This window comes from Cherax quadricarinatus, chromosome 8 (assembly GCF_038502225.1).
Source record: "Cherax quadricarinatus isolate ZL_2023a chromosome 8, ASM3850222v1, whole genome shotgun sequence".
NCBI classification, from domain to species: domain Eukaryota; kingdom Metazoa; phylum Arthropoda; class Malacostraca; order Decapoda; family Parastacidae; genus Cherax; species Cherax quadricarinatus.
Genome location: NC_091299.1, coordinates 6296730 through 6320222, shown reverse-complemented (window position 1 = coordinate 6320222; position 23493 = coordinate 6296730). Strand labels below are relative to the sequence as shown.

At 42.1% G+C, this 23493-nt stretch overlaps 1 protein-coding gene across 3 annotated transcripts in view; it reads left to right on the top strand.

The window, feature by feature from the left end:
* Positions 1-23493, top strand: part of LOC128685345 (glutamine-dependent NAD(+) synthetase) — a 95416-nt gene that overhangs the window by 42187 nt on the left and 29736 nt on the right. For 2 of the 3 annotated variants that reach the window (XM_070082809.1, XM_070082810.1), the window contains exons 5-8: positions 5730-5875; positions 9050-9210; positions 16591-16787; positions 21708-21962. In XM_070082809.1, the coding sequence (XP_069938910.1) occupies positions 5730-5875; positions 9050-9210; positions 16591-16787; positions 21708-21962 (759 nt within the window). The remainder of the gene's footprint in view (positions 1-5729; positions 5876-9049; positions 9211-16590; positions 16788-21707; positions 21963-23493) is intronic. The other variant, XM_070082811.1, reaches the window with a different exon arrangement.

The window sequence follows — 23493 nt, the reverse complement described above, 5'->3', positions numbered from 1 at the left end:
AGAATTTTGTGAATATCTTGGTTACAGTGATTTTAGTGGATTTGAGATGGGTGTTAGTCTGTTATGTTGATCTTAGTTTATGGTGATTTTGTTGGTGTTTTGATTGTATTCAGTGGTGTTTTAGTAGTATTCAGTGGTGTATTTGGGAATACTCAAAATGATATTTTTGAAGTGTTTCAGTGTTGTTTGGAAATGTTCGAAGGTATTTTTGTGAGTATTCAAATGATTTATGAGAGTGTTTTGAAGGTGTTCAAAGTAAAGTGAGGTGTGTGTGCGTATTAACTTCGTAATATGTAAAATTGTGACTAGTGAATTAATCGAAAAGTGGTTATAAGTGTTGTGGTGACTTTTTCTGATGAAATAGTTAAAACTAGAAAAATGTCTAGACTTGTGTTGTATTTTGTAAAGAAATTGTGGATTTTTGTGGGTATTAACGAAAAAAATGTGAAATTATTTGGGTTATCCTGGGTTAAGAGTGAAAATGTTTTCCCTATGTTGTATATGAAATGCATTGGTTGTATAATAAATAGTGTTATCCTGCATTTTAAGTTAATGTCTGCTCGACAAGATTCAGCCTGTGTGTGCGGTCATCACGTGACGTCACTGACATAGGGGGAAGTCGACAAGATTCAGCCTGTATGTGTGAGGTCATCACGTGACGTCACTGACCGCCAAGTAAACACAGGTGGGGTGACGTCACACTTGTTTAGACCTGTAGTAAGAGAAAGTACCATACCCCATAGGAGGAGTTCATTTGAATGCTTACCCTGAGAGGGGGGAATCCAAAAACTTGATCCGAGGAGATGGAGTCTTTGTATTATCGAGAAAAGCTTGATCCAAGGAGATGGAGACTTTGATTTCGAGAAAAACTTGATCCGAGGAGATGGAGTCTTTGTATTATCGAGAAAAAACTTGATCCAAGGAGATGGAGTCTTTGTATTATCGAGAAATACTTGGGATGGGGGTGAAAGTGGGAGGGGGAACCTTAAAAACTTGATCCGAGGAGATGGAGTCTTGGTATTGTTGATATCGAGAGAAACTTGATTCGAGGAGATGGAGGAGAAATTTTGGGGGTGGAAGGAGGGGTACCCAAAAACTTGATCCAAGGAGATGGAGTCTTTGTATTATTGAGAAAAAAATTGGGATGGGGGGTGAAAGTGGGAGTCCATTTTGAATGCTTACCCCAGAGGGGGGAATCCAAAAAACTTGATCCGAGGAGATCATAAGAAAATGAAATTCGAAAAAAATTGGGATGGGGGTGAAAGTGGGAGGGGGAACCTCAAAAATTTGATCCGAGGAGATGGAGATTATAAGAAAATGAAATTCGAAAAAAATTCGAAAAAAATCTGAAAAAAATTCGGGGTGAGGTAGTGATCCGGACGACGCTGCAGAAGGCGCAGCAGAAGGCGCGGGCGGGTGCGACGGGCGGGCGCGAAGGGGCGCGGGCGGGCGGCTGGGTCGGCGCGACGGGCGGGGGGCGCTGGGGGGTGGGGGGCGCAGGGGCGCGGGTGGGGGTTGAGGGTGAGGTGGTCTCGAGGGCGAGGTGGCCTCGAGGGTGAGGTGGTCTCGAGGGCGAGGTCAAGGTCATTAGCATATAGGTGTGAAAAGGAGCCACTCAGGAAAAGGAGCCACTCAGAAAAAGGAAGCCACTCAGCCACAGCCCTTTTCAGGAGAAGCCGCTCAGGAAAAGGAAGCCACTGAGCCGCCTCCGGTACTACTCATATATATACGCTTGAATTAACCTTAATCTTTGTTTACAGTGGCTTAGGATACATTGATGTTAGCGGTCAGATTTTTTTTGCAGCCTACCCTTAAAGTTCCATGAAGCCAGTGACGGGGCTTTGCTTCAGGGAATTAAATATACCCTTCCCTGTCTGTAATCTAGCCTTATTACCCCCTTCCCTTTGGTGCTGCATGATCTCCAAGACTCAGGCAAAGGTCGGCGAACTTTTTCTTGGGTATTATCCCAAAACAAATTTGTGTACAGTGAAATTACCCACTAGATTAAAAATTATTTGTTTGAAAAAATACAACTTTCATAATTTGCTTCGCTTATTAAGTAATAAATTTTGTGCAGTTTTAGTTATATGTTTATTGAGCTTTCATCACCCTCGAGAATTTAATTTTTACCTCATTTGGGGTAATTTACCCCACTTCCCCGACCTTTGCCACGGTCGTATGACCTTCAACATTGTGTTGTTGACACTGTCATATGACCTTTAATATTGTGTTGTTGTTGACACTGTCGTATGACCTTTAATATTGTGTTGTTGACAAGGTCATATGACCTTTAATATTGTGTTGTTGACACGGTCATATGACCTTTAATATTGTGTTGTTGTTGACACGGTCGTATGACCTTTAACATTGTGCTGTTGTTGACACGGTCATATGACCTTTATTAACATTGTGTTGTTGACACGGACCTAAATAACCGTTCGTTCATTTATTTGGAAGTTTTTTATTTTCTTCTAAAACAAAGACGCATCTGAATTAACTGTTATTTACGTAAATTGAGTCAAAATGCTTGTCATGTTTTCTTTACTGTCGTCTTTATCCTGTTTACTTTTCTTTTTCATTTTACTTCATCCAGTGTTAGGTACGTAGCCTAGCGAGTTCATCCAGTGTTAGGTACGTAGCCCAGCGAGTTCATCCAGTGTTAGGTACGTATTCTAGCGAGTTCATCCAGTGTTAGGTACGTAGCCTAGAGTTCATCCAGTGTTAGGTACGTATTCTAGCGAGTTCATCCAGTGTTAGGTACGTAGCCTAGAGAGTTCATCCAGTGTTAGGTACGTATTCTAGCGAGTTCATCCAGTGTTACGTACGTAGCCTAGAGAGTTCATCCAGTGTTAGGTACGTATTCTAGCGAGTTCATCCAGTGTTAGGTACGTAGTCTAACGAGTTCATTCAGTGTTAGGTACGTAGCATAGCGAGTTCATCCAGTGTTAGGTACGTAGTCTCGCGAGTTCATCCAGTGTTAGGTACGTAGCCTCGCGAGTTCATCCAGTGTTAGGTACGTAGTCTAGCAAGTTCATCCAGTGTTAGGTACGTAGCCTCGCGAGTTTATCCAGTGTTAGGTACGTAGCCTCGCGAGTTCATCCAGTGTTAGGTATGTAGCCTAGCAAGTTCATCCAGTGTTAGGTACGTAGTCTAGCGAGTTCATCCAGTGTTAGGTACGTAGCCTAACGAGTTCATCCAGTGTTAGGTACGTAGTCTAGCGAGTTCATCCAGTGTTAGGTACGTAGCCTAACGAGTTCGTCCAGTGTAGATTAGATTTTGCCACCGAAGTGGCTAGTTTATTGTGCACCCCATATCCATCCTGTGGACGGTAGCGCGAGAGCATGTGGATACACAAAAGGCCTAGGAACTAGGCCCCAAAGGGTTAACAGGAATACATATGGATTTATATCTACATATCTATAGTTCACTTATCTGTTACAAGCAAATTTAGGAAATTTGCTTAGTATATCTGGTATCTTATTTTCATTAATAAGATATCTTGACATGTCACATAGGTTATTATACTGTCTGTCTCTGTATTCCTCAATAAGTGGACAATTAAGCACATAGTGTTCAAGAGTGTCCATATGCCTGATCACATAATTTACATTAACATTGTGTTGTTGTTGACACGGACCTAAATAACCGTTCGTTCATTTATCTGGAAGTTTTTTCTTTTTTTTCTAAAACAAAGACGCATCTGAATTAACTGTTATTTACGTAAATTGAGTCAAAATGCTTGTCATGTTTTCTTTACTGTCGTCTTTATCCTGTTCACTTTTTCATTTTACTTCATCCAGTGTTAGGTACGTAGCCTAGCGAGTTCATTCAGTGTTAGGTACGTAGCCTAGCGAGTTCATCCAGTGTTAGGTACGTAGCCTAGCGAGTTCATCCAGTGTTAGGTACGTAGCCCAGAGAGTTCCAGTGTTAGGTACGTATTCTAGCGAGTTCATCCAGTGTTAGGTACGTATTCTAGCGAGTTTATCCAGTGTTAGGTACGTATTCTAGTGAGTTCATCCAGTGTTAGGTACGTAGTCTAACGAGTTCATCCAGTGTTAGGTACGTAGCCTAGTGAGTTCATCCAGTGTTAGGTACGTGGTCTAACGAGTTCATCCAGTGTTAGGTACGTAGCCTAGCGAGTTCATCCAGTGTTAGGTACGTATTCTAGCGAGTTCATCCAGTGTTAGGTACGTAGTCTAACGAGTTCATCCAGTGTTAGGTACGTAACCTAGCGAGTTCATCCAGTGTTAGGTACGTAGCCTAGCGAGTTCATCCAGTGTTAGGTACGTAGTCTAACGAGTTCATCCAGTGTTAGGTACGTATTCTAGCGAGTTCATCCAGTGTTAGGCATGTAGCCTAGCCAGTTCATCCAGTGTTAGGTACGTAGTCTAACGAGTTCATCCAGTGTTAGATACGTAGCCTAGCGAGTTCATCAGTGTTAGGTACGTAGCCTAGAGAGTTCATCCAGTGTTCGGTACGTATTCTAGCGAGTTCATATAGTATTAGGTATGTAGTCTAACGAGTTCATCCAGTGTTAGGTACGTAGCCTAGCGAGTTCATCCAGTGTTAGGTACGTATCCTAGTGAGTTCATCCAGTGTTAGGTACGTAACCTAGCGAGTTCACGTTACTCGAGGCCGCAATTCAACTGAATATTAACATCAACTTGATGTATTTCGGTTGCTGGTCGACCCGAGAAATACATCCCCTTGTTGCACAAGACAGTCCTCTGTCCCTCACGCCAATATAATAGTGCCGAGTGCGGCATAAGTTGCTAATACAGTTAAATATTAATGTTGTAGATCTGAAGGTAATTAAAAGAGACATTCGTAAATCATCATTTGAAAACTAAGATTTAAAATTCATCAATAAAACTAGTAAACTGGGTCATACACAAACCAAAAGTAATTAAAAAATCTGTCGGAGGCATCAAGCAGATCAATATTCAAAATTACTCAAGTACATTAAGCTTGAAGCTGCTCATGTGATGCGCTATTATGTAATTTAAAAACAGTATTTATTTTTTGTTAATTTTTTTCCAAAGTAACGCAAGTAGGAACCTGTACACGCAAAAATTAAGCCAAACTTTCCATTAAGACTTGACCAGCTTTTAAGAAAGTTTTACGTAACGTTAGTGTTTGTATATAAATTTTAAAGTCATGATGGTACACATGTTATAAGCACATAAAGCACCATTAAGCTGATTTAACCCAGGATAATCAACCAAAGTCAAGCAAGTGTCTATCGACAAGTGCCTCTGACAACTAGTAACTAACTACTGTAACTTGTTTCTGATAAAAAGAAAGATTCTTCAGTTATTTTACGGCCACCAATTTTATTATTTAATTAACACATGATAACTTAACACAACCTGACATCAACAGCTCGTTTCATTTGAGGAAAAAGTATCACCACTAAATATTTAAAGCTGACCAGATGATACATTTTCCAGTTATTGCACAAAATACAAAAAAAAAATGCCTACACAGCCTAAACCCACGAAACGTTATAGCTAGAAAACTCCTCTGCAATAACCAGCAGAGACCTGGTTATAGCTAGCTGTAAGGTCTTGGGACTGAAAGAGAATTAAATCCTGTTATTTTGTGCAAGTCGATTTTCTTTTGTTTGGTGGTGTTGTGATTGAGAACTTCAGAGAATACAGTGTTGTTTGTTACTCTGGATTTTATTACCCATCTACAACCATAACACTATCTGTCTCTCCATACCACAGATACGCCAGGTGGAGGAGCATCCTCTACCCTCTTGCATCAGCACTGTCACCGGTCAGAGATCTGTGCTCTTCGGGGATGCTGTAATAGCCACCTGGGATACCTGCATTGGCTACGAGATATGTGAAGAACTTTGGAACCCCGAGAGGTAAACCTGATGTGAAAACAAATACACTCTCTGAAAGGAGGACTTATGACAATAGAGGAGGGAAGGATATGTGTCAAAGCTGACAAATTTTCAGACTTAGGAGGGCCTTAAGTGAGTAAGTCACCCCGTCAAATCAATCCTCAAAACAGAAATGGTACGAGACAGGATCATGCAGCAGAAACCATGGTTAGATGACAGAAAAACATTGCTGGGTATACCTCGACCGAGACAGAACAAGAAAGGAAGGGAAGCTACTGAGACAGAGACCACACAGATGGGAGAGTCGGGAAGAACAGATATGCCACACAGCCCAGCGGTAAAGCCCTGGACCGGCTACCACTAGGGCCATGGTTCAAATCTTTCTGTATTCATTTACAGTCGTTTATTATGACTTAATCTGGTATGTGTGTGTGTGTGTGTGTGTGTGTGTGTGTGTGTGTGTGTGTGTACTCACCTAATTGTGGTTGCAGGGGTCGAGACTCAGCTCCTGGCCCCGCCTCTTCACTGATCGCTACTAGGCCCTCTCTCTCTCTGCTTCCTGAGCTTTGCCATACCTCGTCTTAAGCCTATGTATGGTTCCTGCCTCCACTACCTCACTTGCTGGCTATCGCCACTGTGTGGCGAAACGTTTCCTCAATAAAGATACCCAAGAGTTGCACATGTGTCTAATTTAACAACATGTCGGTTCTTTGAACCATTCATCTACAATCCTGTCAGACACTGCAACTTCTTGGGATCTTAATACTTGGGAATTCTTCTCTTGCCTAACCCTTGGGCACGACCTACTTCCACATTGAACAAATGTGACACCACCTACGACTGCTGCACCTCTCCTGCCATACGGTTTATAAGCTGCTTCTCCGCTCATATACCGTATTCTATTCAAGATTGATGGACTGACCACATCGACTCAAGGTTGAGGGACTGATTACCTCATTCTCCTCCTGTTCTTCAAGTTTCTCCTATGTATGGACTGATGAAACCACTGTGTGGCGAAACGTTTCCTCAATAAAGATACCAAGAGTTGCACATGTGTCTAATTTAACAGGAACCATCTTGTTTAAGCAGGGACCCACTACTGGACGTTGTTCTCGACTTTGATTTGGCATAAGGAAAAGAAATACTTTGGGTTTCTTTCTTGCTATTTCTCTGACCAGTGACTCCCTACGCATTTCGGATATATTGACCTCTTTTAGCCGCTCTGTTATTCTTTTTCGTTGCCTGTAAAGGGAGCGCCTGTCTCTATTTTACATCTACTCCTCCTCCTTCTTAAAGGAATAAGCCTTGAGCATACATCGAGTGACACCGAGTTAATCTGTTCTAGGCATAAGTTGGGGTCTGTGTTGCTTAGTATATCTTCCCAGCTTATATCGGTTAGGACTTGGTTTACTTGGTCCCACTTTATGTTCTTGCTATTGAAGTTGAATTTGGTGAAGGCTCCCTCGTGACTAATCTCATTTTGTCGGTCTGGGGCTCCGCGCATACATGTCTGAATCTCGATTATATTGTGATCTGAGTATATTGTACCACCACCAGTGGTGTAGCAACATCCTCCCCCAAAGCATTATCCTTTTTTTCCCATCTCCAGCAGTATCTCTACTTTGTATTTCTGGAGCTTTTATGTCTAGGTCATTTCCTGCTATTACAGTACTAGCACCACTATCTCCATCTAGTGCACTGTATTACGTTTCTATATCTTTACAGGCACTGTCTTCCAAGGCAGCACCAGGGGTGACAGCTCTTGCTGACCCAACTATCATACAAGACTGTCAAATTTTCCAAGAGTATTTTTTTTTGGTTGGTGTTTTTGTCTTTTAATATAAATGAAATTCGCTTCCATTGCCTCATGTCGCTTTGGCAGACCCAAAAACATTTCCCTGTTTTAATATCATTGAAGACATTAGAGCACTCCAGGATGATTTGAATAGACTGATGCAGTGGTCGGAGAAGTGGCAGATGCAGTTTAATATAGACAAATGCAAAGTTCTAAATGTTGGACAGGAAAATAACCATGCCACATATAAACTAAATAATGTAGATCTTAATATTACGGATTGCGAAAAGGATTTAGGAGTTCTGGTTAGCAGTAATCTGAAACCAAGACAACAGTGCGTAAGTGTTCGCAATAAAGCTAATAGAATCCTTGGCTTCATATCAAGAAGTATAAGTAATAGAAGTCCTCAGGTTGTTCTTCAACTCTATATATCTTTGGTTAGGCCTCATTTAGATTATGCTGCACAGTTTTGGTCACCGTATTACAGAATGGATATAAATGCACTGGAAAACGTACAAAGGAGGATGACGAAGTTGATCCCATTTATCAGAAATCTTCCCTATGAGGACAGACCGAGGACCCTGAATCTGTACTCTTTAGAAACGCACAGAATTAGGAGGGATATGATTGAGGTGTATAAATGGAAAACAGGAATTAATAGAGGGGATGTAAATAGCGTGCTAAAAATATCTAACATAGACAGGACTCACAGCAGTGGCTTTAAGTTGGAAAAATTCAGATTCAGGAAGGATATAGGAAAGCACTGGTTTGGTAATAGAGTTGTGGATGAGTGGAACAAACTCCCGAGTACCGTCATAGAAGCTAAGACGCTGTGTAGTTTTAAAAATAGGCTAGAAAAATACATGAGTGGGTGTGGGTGGGTGTGAGTTGGACCTGACTAGCTTGTGCTACTAGGTCGGATGCCTTAAGTGACGTGTCTGACCTCACTAGGTCAAGGCACTGGCTTAAGCCGGTGGGAGAATTGGACCTGCCTCGCATAGGCCAGTAGGCCTGTTGTGTTCTTTCTTTCTCATGTTCTTATTTCTCCATGGGGGACTACCTAAAATAACAATGTTACTAAACTTATAGAAATTCTCATATAAAGCTGTGGTGCTACTTATGCAGTAACCATATTAGAGACTAAAAGATCACACTATCAGGTATCGGTATTCTTTATTAATTACTAGTACAGATGTAAATCATTAACTCCAGCATCAATGCACCATACCAGTGAATAGATCGCATTAAAAAAATGCAGTGCCAGTGCTAGAAGTGTTCACATGTTGGGCCAAAGATATCCAGCAATAATGTATCAATGAAAATTGTAAATAAAATTATTTCGCCGGGTCTCATGTAAGGATAACAGGCAAAACTTACTAACACATGCCCCTCTCCGGCAGCCCCCACGTGCCCATGTCCCTGGATGGTGTGGAGATCATCTGCAACGGGTCTGGATCAACGCAGATAATGGGGAATGCGAATGATGCTTATAAGAGAATCCAGAACGCCACAGCCAGGACCGGTGGCTGTTATCTCTTTGCTAATCAGCGGGGCTGCGATGGTAAGTTGTTATCCTTCAGCTCTGTATGTAATGTCAGGTACTGACTCTATAATAATGAGAAACAAACAGGGAGCTTTTTGATGTTTTGCCCTTGCATTGGGCTTTATGAAATCAAACAGACTTGGTAAGGGAAAAGGGATGAGCAAGTATATATTAACAGTAAGCAGCAGGGAGGTGAAAAGGAGGTGTGAGGGGAGAGTCGGGTTGCATTGACTTTTAAAACATCCTAGTTTTCTGGCAAAAAAGTTCGTCTAAATTAGGGATAATCTGATTCTTTAATAACTTCATCTAGAACAAATGTATTTTATATTACTGATCTGTAAAACTGACAAGTAGATGAATAAGACATGTGTGCAACACTTGTATCTTTGTGTGGAAAAAGACACTTATGTACAGTTCAGGACATGAACTGTACATAAGTGAAGACCTGTTTGTGTGCTCTCTTTGAATCTGAACCAGGATGGCCTCTCTTGAGCAACTTTACCAACAGCTGAGAGAAGAGCTCAGAGTTGCTAAGCTGGGGATACGGCGATTAACGGAGGAGAACAAGAGGATTCGTAGTAATCCTCCTGTTGTGAGTCCCCAGGTTAAGAGGGGAGCTTGGTCAGTGGCCGGGCAACATGGAACCAAGCTGAGGATCAAGAAAACAGAAAACGGTTGGAGAGGCAGAAACAACGAGAAACCAGAAGACTACCGTGGAAACTTCCAACCCATTCTCCATGCTACCTGACGAATGTGAGTGTTCTACTGGGAATGCCACAACGAGCACCAAGGAAGCATTGGCAGACGTGAGTGAGACATCCCTAGAAACCCCAACGAAGACCATCGAGAACGTCTTGACAAATTCCACAAGTGGTGTAATGCTACCTGACGAATGTGAGTCGACTACTGGGAGCATCATGAAGGACGACGCCAAGGAAGGTAAAAACATTGTTGTTGTTGGGGATAGCCAAGTTAGGTACATGGATAGGGCATTCTGCTTGAAGGATAGGAGTAGGAGGCAGAGAGTGTGTTTTCCTGGGGCTGGGATGAAGGATATTGTTAGCCGTCTGGATGACATCATGAGAGGTAATGGGAGCAATCCTATTATCTGTCTCAGTGCTGGAGGCAACGATGTTGGCAGACGTAGGAGTGAGGACCTGATTAGCAGGTATAGGTCAGCTATAGAGCTAATTAGGAGGAAAGGTGTGAAACCTGTCATATGTGGCATTTTGCCAAAGAGAGGAGTTGGAAATGAATGGTTGTCCAGAGCAATTGGTGTCAATTGCTGGCTGGACAAATACTGTAAGGAAAATGCGGTAACATTCATTGACAACTGGGACCTCTTCTATGGCAGAAATGACTTGTATGCCAGGGATGGGGTTCACTTATCTAGGAGTGGGGTGGGAGCACTGGCCAACGCAGTGGAGGGAGCTGTTAGGTCTTTAAACTAGGAATAGTTAGTGGTATGGGTTTTGGCGGGAAAACTGTGAAGTCGCAGGGTAGTAATATGAGTACTAGGAGAACTAGTAATAGGCAAAATGAGGTGGATATTGGAAAGCTAGTGGCACTAATTGACAAGGACAGTAATAGGTTTAGTGGAATAACAGAAAGGAGCAGGAAGGGTAAAGAGAGAGGAGGGTCTTTAAATATTTATTACACAAATAGTCGCAGTGCTAGGAATAAGATGGACGAGTTGAGATTAGTTGCTAGTGCAGGTAACATTGATGTATTTGCCATAACTGAGACGTGGTTTAATTCAAAAAGTCGGGACATGCCTGCAGAATGTCACATTCAGGGTTTTAAATTGTTCCAAGTAGATAGAAGTGTCGGGAAGGGGGGTGGGGTGGCATTGTATGTCCGAGATCGCTTGAACTATTGCATAAAAACAGGTATTAAGTCTGAAGTAACACACACAGTCTGTTTGGATAGAATTTTCAGAGGGGCATGAAAAATTAATTTTAGGTGTGATATACCGTCCCCCAAATTTAGATAGGGACCAGGGGAGACTACTATGGGAGGAAATTGTTAGGGCCACAAGGCACGATAATGTAGTAATTCTAGGAGACTTTAACTTTAGTCATATTGATTGGAACTTCTTGACTGGGAATTTAGAATCATACGACTTCTTAGAAGTAGTTCAGGATTGTTTTTTGAAGCAGTTTGTGACAGAACCTACAAGGGGTAATAACCTGCTTGACTTAGTTCTGGCAAACAATGAATCCCTTGTTAATAATTTAGAAGTTTCAGAGGAACTGGGTGCTAGCGACCACAAATCAATTACATTTAGCATTGAATGGAAGTATGATAGCAGGGGTAACTCAGTAGCAGTCCCAGATTTTCGCTTAGCAGATTACAATGGGCTTATCATCTGTTGACTGGGGTAACGAAGAGAGCTATCAATATGACAGCTTTCTGAACACCATACTTGCTGCTCAAAGAACGTTTATCCCTTATAAAGAAATTAGATCAAATAGAAATGACCCAAAATGGATGAATAATAGGCTGAAATATCTACTAGGGCATAAGAAAGGAATTTATAGGCGTATCGAAAGAGGTGAGGGTCATCTTATGAATCAGTATATTGACATCAAAAGGGACATTAAAAAGGGGATAAGAAAAGCTAAAAGGGACTATGAAATTAAAGTTGATAGGGATTCTAAAACTAACCCAAAAAGTTTTTTCCAGGTATATAGAACAAAAGTCAGAGATAAGATAGGTCCCCTTAAAAATAACTATGGGCATCTTACTGACAAAGAGAATGAAATGTGCTCGATTTTAAATAATAATTTTCTCTCGGTTTTTACACAGGAAGACACTAATAATATTCCAGTAATTAATTTTTATAGTGGGCCCGAAGAAGATAAATTATGTAACATCACAGTCACTAGTGAAATGGTTGTGAAGCAGATAGACCGACTGAAGCAAAATAAGTCACCAGGTCCTGATGAGGTTTTTTCAAGGGTTCTTAAGGAATGCAAAATGGAACTCTGTGAACCATTAACTAATATTTTTAATTTATCTCTTCAAACAGGTGTAGTGTCTGATATGTGGAAGATGGCTAATGTAATTCCTATTTTTAAAACAGGGGACAAGTCGTTACCGTCAAATTACCGCCCAATAAGCCTGACCTCAATTGTAGGCAAATTACTAGAGTCAATTATAGCTGAGATTATAAGAAGCCATCTCGATAAGCATAGCTTGATTAATGATACTCAGCATGGATTCACAAGAGGCCGGTCTTGTCTAACTAATTTATTAACTTTCTTCAGTAAAGCTTTTGAGGCTGTTGACCACGATAAAGAATTTGATATTATTTACTTAGATTTTAGTAAGGCATTTGATAGAGTTCCGCACCAAAGACTGTTGAAGAAAGTAGCAGCTCATGGCATTGGGGGAAGGGTGCTCTCGTGGATCGAATCATGGCTCACAGACAGGAAGCAGAGAGTGTCCATAAATGGGGTTAAATCCGAATGGGGATCAGTAACAAGTGGCGTTCCACAGGGATCAGTCTTGGGCCCGTTGTTGTTTATAATATATATCAATGATCTTGATGATGGAATTACTAGTGATATGAAGATTGAGACACTTATGCAACATATGGGAATCTTTATTCAGGAAACGTTTCGCCACACAGTGGCTTCATCAGTCCGATACAAAGTAGAAAGGCGTAAGGAGAGGAGGAGTTTGAGGTAATCAGTCCCTCAGCCTGAAGTCGATGTGTTCAGTCCATCAATCTTGTAGAATGTACAGCATAGGGCCGTAGACGTGGCTTATATACTGTAGTGAGGTGAGGCGAAGCAGGAGGAGGTGAGGTCATAGTGGTACCATCCACTAGTCGAAGTAAGTCTTCGTCCAAAGGTTGGACAAGTGTTGAAGAATTCTTTGTAACAAGATCCCATGATGCTGCAGTGTCAGACAGTTGTGATGAATGGTTTGAAAAACCGACAAGTTGAAGATTGAGACACTTATGCAACATATGGGAATCTTTATTCAGGAAACGTTTCGCCACACAGTGGCTTCATCAGTCCAATACAAAGAGGAAGGCGTAAGGAGAGGAGGAGAATGAGGTAATCAGTCCCTCAACCTGGAGTCGATGTGTTCAGTCCATCAATCTTGTAGAATGTACAGCATAGGGCCGTAGACGTGGCTTATATACTCACTACAGTATATAAGCCACGTCTACGGCCCTATGCTGTACATTCTACAAGATTGATGGACTGAACACATCGACTCCAGGTTGAGGGACTGATTACCTCATTCTCCTCCTCTCCTTACGCCTTCCTCTTTGTATTGGACTGATGAAGCCACTGTGTGGCGAAACGTTTCCTGAATAAAGATTCCCATATGCTGCATAAGTGTCTCAATCTTCATCATTGCATTAACTGAAACGTGGTATGATTTAAAGAGTCGGGATATGACTGCTGAGTGTAATATTAAGGGATTTAAGTTGTTCAATGTGGATAGATGTAATGGGAAGGGGGGAGGAGTTGCATTGTATGTTCGAGAAAATATCAATTGTTGCATTAAAACAGGTATAAAAATAGATGGAGCAGTAACAGAGTCTGTTTGGGTAGAGTTCGTGGAGGGTCAAGAAAAACTAATTCTAGGTGTAATATACCGACCTCCAGGCTTGGATCACGATAGAGGGAGACTTCTTTGGGACGAAATTGTTAGGGCTTCTGGACACAGTAACATAGTCATAGTAGGGGACTTTAACTTTAGCCAAATTGACTGGAATTCTTTGACAGGTAATCTAGAGTCCAGTGACTTCATGGAAACAGTTCAGGACTGTTTTCTGAAACAGAGTGTAACTGAGCCTACCAGGGGTAATAATTTGCTAGACCTAGTCTTGTCAAATAAGGAAACACTCGTGAATAATCTGGAGATCACTGAAGAGCTTGGCGCAAGTGATCACAAATCCATCACCTTTAGCATTAATTGGGAATGCAAGAATAATGATAATACAGTAAAAATCCCCGATTTTCGTTCTGCCGATTATAATGGACTTAGGGAACATCTGTCTAATCTTGATTGGGGTTATCTAGCTAATGATTTTATTGACGATAATCATACTTATGAATATGAAGGGATCTGCTTTTATGATTGTTTTCTTAATAATGTACACCATGCCCAGAGTATATACATTCCCCAGAGAGAAATTAGGTCTAATAATAACGATCCCAAATGGGTTAACAGGAGGCTAAAGCATCTATTAGGGGAGAAAAGGGGAATTTATAGGCGCATCAGAAGAGGAGAGGTTAACCTTACTGACCAATATGTTCAGCTTAAAAGAGAAGTAAAAAAGGTGATTAGAAAGGCTAAACGTGACTATGAAATTAGAGTTGCTAATGAATCAAAGACTAATCCAAAGGGGTTCTTTCAAAGGTATAGGACGAAGGTGAAGGAAAAAGTAGGACCTCTGAAATCTGGGAATGGACAGCTGACGGATAATGAACTGGAAATGTGTTCCTTATTTAATGACTATTTTTTGTCAGTTTTTACACAGGAAGATGTAAATGAGATTCCAGTAATTAACAATTATTTAGTTCCTGATGAATTTAAGTTAACTAATATTACTGTCACGAGGGACATGGTTATTAAACAGATAGACAAACTGAAACAAAATAAGTCCCCGGGACCCGATGAGTTGTTTTCAAGGGTACTTAAGGAATGCAAGATGGAGCTTAGTCAGCCATTAACGAGTGTATTCAATGCGTCCATCCTTACCAGTGTTGTGCCAGAGTTGTGGAAGATGGCTAATGTGGTTCCTATATTCAAATCAGGGGATAAGTCCACTCCTTCAAATTACCGTCCAATAAGCCTGACATCTATAGTGGGCAAGTTATTAGAATCAATTATAGCTGACATTATCAGAAGTCACCTTGAAGAGCATAACTTGATACATGAATCTCAGCATGGATTCACGAGAGGTCGTTCCTGCCTGACAAACTTACTGACGTTCTTCAATAGAACATTTGAGGCAGTTGACAGTGATAAGGAATATGATATTGTTTATTTGGATTTTAGTAAAGCCTTCGACAGAGTACCTCACAAGAGACTCTTAAGAAAAGTGGCAGCTCATGGTATAGGAGGTAAAGTTCTAGCATGGATTGAGGCATGGCTTACCAATAGAAAGCAGAGAGCTACCATTAATGGAGTGAAATCTGAATGGGGATTAGTCACTAGTGGCGTTCCACAAGGATCAGTTTTGGGCCCTCTCTTGTTCATAATTTACATTAATGACCTTGATGAAGGGATTACTAGTGACATGAGTAAGTTTGCTGATGATACAAAGATAGGCCGTATAATTCACTCTGAGGAGGATATCAATGAACTCCAGGACGATTTGAACAAATTAATGTCTTGGTCTGAGAAATGGCAGATGAAGTTTAATGTGGATAAGTGTAAGGTACTTGCCCTTGGTAATGAAAATAACCCTCGAAGCTATAATCTAGGTGAAGTAGAGCTTGGTCATACAGAATGTGAAAAAGACTTGGGAGTCATGGTAAGCAGAAATCTAAAGCCAAGACAGCAGTGCCTCAGTGTGCGCAACAAGGCCAACAGATTACTTGGATTTATCTCAAGAAGTATAAGTAACAGAAGTCCAAAAGTTATTTTACAGCTCTATACATCACTAGTGAGGCCTCATTTAGATTATGCTGCTCAGTTTTGGTCCCCTTACTACAGGATGGACATAGACTCATTAGAGAACATACAGAGAAGAATGACTAAAATGATTTACTGTGTAAGGAACCTCCCGTATGAAGATAGACTTAAAGCCTTAAATCTCCACTCTCTGGAGAGGCGTAGAATGAGGGGAGATATCATTGAAGTGTATAAGTGGATGACGGGCATAAACAAGGGGGACATTAATAAAGTACTGAGGGTGTCGAACCAGGTAAGAACCAGGAATAATGGATTTAAGTTGGATAAAATTAGATTTAGAAAGGACATAAGTAAGTACTGGTTTTCTAACAGAGTTGTAGATGCGTGGAACAGTCTTCCCAGTGGGGTGATAGATTAGGACCTTGAGCTTAAGAAGAGACTGGACAAATATTGAGTGGGAGCTTTTGAAGAATATAAACACAAATGCAGTATAATGTGATCCTTTATTGACTACGACAAAAGTACAAACAGTACTGAGTGTGTGGGCGAAACGTAGGGATCACATTATACTGCATTTGGTTTGCCATTGTGTCGGTCCAATTTCCATGGGGTACGGGAGTTATTTCTTGAGTAGCTTTAGGTAGATGTCGTTTTGATAAGGACCTGCCTCGTATGGGCCAGTAGGCCTTCTGCAGTGTTCCTACATTCTTATGTTCTTATGTTAACTAACCAGTGAGCACTAATTAAGCCGGAGACAAGTGATATATTGCATGGAATTCTTTCTCCAACCAGGTAGCCCAAGCTATTTTGGGGGAGACTGTTGTATTGGCTTGAACGGAGACTTGGTGGGTCTCGCGATGGACTACAGCCTAGCACAAGTACAGGTTATAACGGCTGCCGTCAACCTAGAGACTATCCGCTGCTACAGGCATCTCATCCGCAGCAGGTGTGAGCATGCAGCCACCAGCACCTCCTACCCCAGAGTCCAGGTACACAGTTAAGCCTATACAGTTCTGTTCTAGTTCCAAGCCAACGAACCCCGATGTGGTCAAGGCACACTTGCGTTCTGAGTTTTTATTCAAGGTTAAATCTACATAATTTGCTATCATTGTATTCCTGTAACTAGTGCCTATATTGTGCTTGAATAAATGCACAATAATCTGTAAAATCATGTGTAGAGAACGTGAATAAAAATTATGAAATCGTCGCACTAATAATCTGATAATTATAAATATGGAGAAGTGTATATCTGTGTATACAGTATATAATAAAGATTTACTCTAATCCTTATTTTAGCGAATAAAGTGAATTTGACTGGTGATGAACAGATTACTTGGTCAAAATGACCCATTGTGAGGTCGATGGACTTTAAACCAAATTAACAAACCAATTCTTAGACATCAGCCACACAACTCTACAAAAACATGCAGAACAATCAAGCTTAATACACTGTCCTCCACAATTACAGCTCCTGACTAACGAAGCAATTCTTCAGAACAGTGTTTACATCCACTACGCAAGATGGGTCTCAGGTGACATAATCACCACATGAAATATTAATAATGTCATCATTAGTAAGAATAATTCTCACATACTACAGTCAGCCACAAGCTAGTTTAAACTATACCACGGATAGCAATAGAACCCGCGGTCATTACCTGGAGTTTACCTGGAGAGAGTTTCGGGGGTCAACGCCCCCGCGGCCCGGTCTGTGACCAGGCCTCCTGGTGGATCAGCGCCTGATCAACCAGGCTGTTGCTGCTGGCTGCACGCAAACCAACGTACGAGCCACAGCCCGGCTGATCAGGAACTGACTTTAGGTGCTTGTCCAGTGCCAGCTTGAAGACTGCCAGGGGTCTGTTGGTAATCCCCCTTATGTGTGCTGGGAGGCAGTTGAACAGTCTCGGGCCCCTGACACTTATTGTATGGTCTCTTAACGTGCTAGTGCCACCTAGCCATAAGACTCATCTAACTAGGTATATTTATACACCATAGGAAGGTTAGCATAGTTCACCACTGTAACTACAAGCTATTTTATCCTCAATTGTGGTCAAAAAGAATATTTTCAAGTATTCTCGATATTAATTCTACCCTATTTTGTTCTGCCTTGTTATAATTATCTTTTTTTTCCTTCAAAATTTAGGAAGTCTTCATTTGAAATATAATTATTTTTAGTAGTAGCCAATCAAACTTTATTTCATAATATGAATTACTTAAAAAAAAATGCCTATCTTGGACCAAATTGTCGAAAGACGTACACGCATATTTACAGATTCAAAAGTAGAGATCATGAAGTTATATCCAGCAGCAGTACACCTAGCAGTAGTACACCTAGAAGTAGTACACCTAGCAGTAGTGCACCTAGCAGTAGTACACCTAGCAGTAGTACACCTAGCAGTAGTACACCTAGCAGTAGTACACCTAGCAGTAGTGCACCTAGCAGTAGTACACCTAGCAGTAGTACACCTAGCAGTAGTGCACCTAGCAGTAGTACACCTAGCAGTAGTGCACCTAGCAGTAGTACACCTAGCAGTAGTACACCTAGCAGTAGTGCACCTAGCAGTAGTACACCTAGCAGTAGTGCACCTAGCAGTAGTACACCTAGCAGTAGTGCACCTAGCAGTAGTACACCTAGCAGTAGTGCACCTAGCAGTAGTACACCTAGCAGTAGTACACCTAGCAGTAGTACACCTAGCAGTAGTGCACCTAGCAGTAGTACACCTAGCAGTAGTACACCTAGCAGTAGTACACCTAGCAGTAGTACACCTAGCAGTAGTGCACCTAGCAGTAGTACACCTAGCAGTAGTGCAGTAGTGCACCCAGCAGTAGTACACCTAGTAGTAGTACACCTAGCAGTAGTACACCTAGCAGTAGTGCACCTAGCAGTAGTACACCTAGCAGTAGTACACCTAGCAGTAGTACACCTAGCAGTAGTACACCTAGCAGTAGTACACCTAGCAGTAGTGCACCTAGCAGTAGTACACCTAGCAGTAGTGCACCTAGCAGTAGTGCACCTAGCAGTAGTACACCTAGCAGTAGTACACCTAGCAGTAGTGCACCTAGCAGTAGTACACCTAGCAGTAGTGCACCTAGCAGTAGTGCACCTAGCAGTAGTGCACCTAGCAGTAGTACACCTAGCAGTAGTGCACCTAGCAGTAGTACACCTAGCAGTAGTGCACCTAGCACACCTAGCAGTAGTGCACCTAGCAGTAGTACACCTAGCAGTAGTGCACCTAGCAGTAGTACACCTAGCAGTAGTGCACCTAGCAGTAGTACACCTAGCAGTAGTACACCTAGCAGTAGTACACCTAGCAGTAGTACACCTAGCAGTAGTGCACCTAGCAGTAGTACACCTAGCAGTAGTACACCTAGCAGTAGTACACCTAGCAGTAGTGCACCTAGCAGTAGTACACCTAGCAGTAGTGCACCTAGCAGTAGTACACCTAGCAGTAGTGCACCTAGCAGTAGTACACCTAGCAGTAGTGCACCTAGCAGTAGTACACCTAGCAGTAGTACACCTAGCAGTAGTACACCTAGCAGTAGTGCACCTAGCAGTAGTGCACCTAGCAGTAGTGCACCTAGCAGTAGTACACCTAGCAGTAGTACACCACCTAGCAGTAGTACACCTAGCAGTAGTACACCTAGCAGTAGTGCACCTAGCAGTAGTACAGTAGTACACCTAGCAGTAGTGCACCTAGCAGTAGTGCACCTAGCAGTAGTGCAGTAGTACACCTAGCAGTAGTACACCTAGCAGTAGTGCACCTAGCAGTAGTACACCTAGCAGTAGTACACCTAGCAGTAGTACACCTAGCAGTAGTACACCTAGCAGTAGTACACCTAGCAGTAGTACACCTAGCAGTAGTACACCTAGCAGTAGTGCACCTAGCAGTAGTGCACCTAGCAGTAGTGCACCTAGCAGTAGTGCACCTAGCAGTAGTACACCTAGCAGTAGTACACCTAGCAGTAGTGCACCTAGCAGTAGTGCACCTAGCAGTAGTACACCTAGCAGTAGTACACCTAGCAGTAGTACACCTAGCAGTAGTGCACCTAGCAGTAGTACACCTAGCAGTAGTTCACCTAGCAGTAGTACACCTAGCAGTAGTGCACCTAGCAGTAGTGCAGTAGTGCACCTAGCAGTAGTACACCTAGCAGTAGTACACCTAGCAGTAGTGCACCTAGCAGTAGTGCACCTAGCAGTAGTGCACCTAGCAGTAGTGCACCTAGCAGTAGTGCACCTAGCAGTAGTGCACCTAGCAGTAGTGCACCTAGCAGTAGTGCACCTAGCAGTAGTGCACCTAGCAGTAGTGCACCTAGCAGTAGTACACCTAGCAGTAGTACACCTAGCAATAGTACACCTAGCAGTAGTACACCTAGCAGTAGTGCACCTAGCAGTAGTGCACCTAGCAATAGTACACCTAGCAGTAGTGCTAGCAGTAGTGCACCTAGCAGTAGTGCACCTAGCAGTAGTGCACCTAGCAGTAGTGCACCTAGCAGTAGTGCACCTAGCAGTAGTGCACCTAGCAGTAGTGCACCTAGCAGTAGTGCACCTAGCAGTAGTGCACCTAGCAGTAGTGCACCTAGCAGTAGTACACCTAGCAGTAGTGCACCTAGCAGTAGTGCACCTAGCAATAGTACACCTAGCAGTAGTACACCTAGCAGTAGTACACCTAGCAGTAGTGCACCTAGCAGTAGTGCACCTAGCAGTAGTACACCTAACAGTAGTACACCTAGCAGTAGTACACCTAGCAGTAGTGCACCTAGCAATAGTACACCTAGCAGTAGTACACCTAGCAGTAGTACACCTAGCAGTAGTGCACCTAGCAGTAGTGCACCTAGCAGTAGTGCACCTAGCAGTAGTGCACCTAGCAGTAGTGCACCTAGCAGTAGTACACCTAGCAGTAGTGCACCTAGCAGTAGTACACCTAGCAGTAGTGCACCTAGCAGTAGTGCACCTAGCAGTAGTACACCTAGCAGTAGTACACCTAACAGTAGTACACCTAGCAGTAGTACATCTAGCAGTAGTACACCTAGCAGTAGTACACCTAACAGTAGTACTACTGCTAGGTGTAAATTTTATCAGCAGTTATTCTGCACATATCAAAATAGCATAGTATCCAGGTATTTGCTTAGAGCTCAGTCTACTGTCCTTCTCAAATCGATCAAAAAAATGTACATCTCCTAATCGCAATTCCTTAAACAATATCTGGAATGGTTTATTTCGAAAGGTTTTAATTTAGGTAGCAATAATTACAATGATAAACTCATTGTAATTATTCAGAAAGATCTCCGGAACGTAATCTTCACTCCTTTTTGTCCCAGCGACCTAAGGAACAATTTCTTGGCGAAACACGAGAATCCAGCATCATCAGACGTAAGTAATCCCCTACAATGACTGAACTAAAATATGAAGACCAGACAGGAAGTGATCTACATCTATGCATCATCATATGTAAAAGAACTCTCAGATATGGATAGGAATGTTCAGTCGTACTTCAACACATAAAGAAGAAAATCACACTTTCAGTGGGAATGTGGCCACCATCATGTACAAATTATTTTGCAGCTACTAAAGAAAATGAAAGAATCAGTAATAATCTCAAAGTGGAAATTGATGAAATTTCCAGATAAGCTCCTAGGGGGATATTACTGTACCTCACCTTAATCTAAATATCGTACTGCACCTCACCTACTACCAACATGTGGAGTAAAAGTATATTCTTCCCTGTCAGTCCCTCAGGTGTATGTTTTCGTGCCTTTACAAATACTACAATGAAAAGGCTCTCATTGGAGACTAAACACTGTATACAGCCCCTCACATTTCGTATTTGTCTCTTATATAGTTATTCAGACTTACCAATAAACAAAATCTTTTCACTATAAATTACTAAACAGGTATTATCACACTTCAGGCAGACTTTTCCTTGTGTGGTGAGGGAGGGGTGGTGTGCCTGCCCTCCTGTGAGCCCATGGTGCCCCGGCTGCCCACGATGGAGGTGGGAGTGGTGGAGGGCCCCGCATGTTGGCTTTGGGATTACCTTCGCAGGTCAGGGAGGAAAGGACTTCTCCTCTCTCTTGCAGGAGACGTAGACTCTTCCGCCACTGCAACCATTGTGTACCACATGTGTCACAAGGTGGTAGAGGCAGTCGTTGCTGGTGACGAACAGGTTAGAGTTCTATTTCTAATACATTCATGTACTAAATAGTGATAATTGTTTCTTAGAGAGAGAGTGCGAAGTAGCTGTGTATTTCCAGCCCCGAGACTATCTTTAGCAAGGAGAGGAGAAAAATGGCAGTTATATACTAGAGAAAGTTTCTTACTGGTAAGGGTATTAACGGCATCGAGAAAACATTGTATAAAATCAAATCTTCTTTCTGGACACACAGAAGTTATATAGAAGTTTACTGTAAAATTGGTTACAGTTCTGATACACTTCTAGTAAAAAGCCAATAGATACAACTGAATGTCTAAATTAAAGTCATTTATTATACATAGTATTTAGGGCAAACTAATCCTGGAACTTGCATATTAATTATCCTAGACAAAGTATACAATTTTAGGGAATTGCAGATAATTTATTAAAAAAATACATTTCATTTTAGGAATACAGTGGAACCTCAAATTTCGAACGTATCGCTTATCGAACTCTTCGAAAATAGAACCCTTTTTTCGAACCAACTTTGTCCCTATTATCGAACTCACCCCTATTTTTGAACCGCCGGGTACTGGACCTGTCCAGCAGCCCACTCTGTCCGTGTCCCCACGCAGGCGCACATGAGCCAGTCTGGTTTTGTTGTTCGCAGATGATGTGAAGTTAATGAGGAGAATTAAATCAGATGAGGATCAGGTAGGATTTCAAAGAGAACTGGACAGGCTGGATACCTGGTCCAGCAACTTGCTTCTCGAATTTAACCCCACCAAATGCAAAGTCATGAAGATTGGGGAAGGGCATAGAAGACCGCAGACAGAGTACAGGCTAGGTGGTCAAAGACTGGGATGAGTATAACACTGAGCACGTCTCTGGAAGCACACATCAACCAGATAACTGCTGCAGCATATGGGTGCCTGGCAAATCTGAGAATAGTGTTCCAATACCTTACTAAGGAATCGTTCAAGACACTGTACACCGTGTACGTCAGGCCCATATTGGAGTATGCATCACCTGTTTGGAGCCCACACTTCATCAAGCACGTCAAGAAATTAGAGAAAGTGCAAAGGTTTGCGACAAGGTTAATTCCAGAGCTAAGGGAAATGTCCTATGAAGAAAAGTTAAGGGAAATCGGCCTGACGACACTGGAGGACATGAGGGTTAGGGAAGACATGATAACATACAAAATAATGCGTGGAATAGACAAAGTGGACAGACAGGATGTTCCACAGAGGGGACACAGAAACAAGGGGTCACAATTGAAAGTTGAAGACCCAGATGAGCCAAAGGGATGTTAGGAAGTATTTCTTCAGTCAGAGTAGTCAGGAAGTGGAATAGCCTAGCAAGTGAGGAAGTGGAGGTAGGAACCATACATAGCTTTAAGATGAAGTATGATAAAACTCATGGAGCAGGGAGAGAGAGGACCTAGTAGCACTCAGTGAAGAGGTGGGACCAGGAGCTGAGTCTCGACCCCTGCAACCACAATTAGGTGAGTACAATCAGGTGAGTACACACACACACACGCACACACACACACACACACACACAA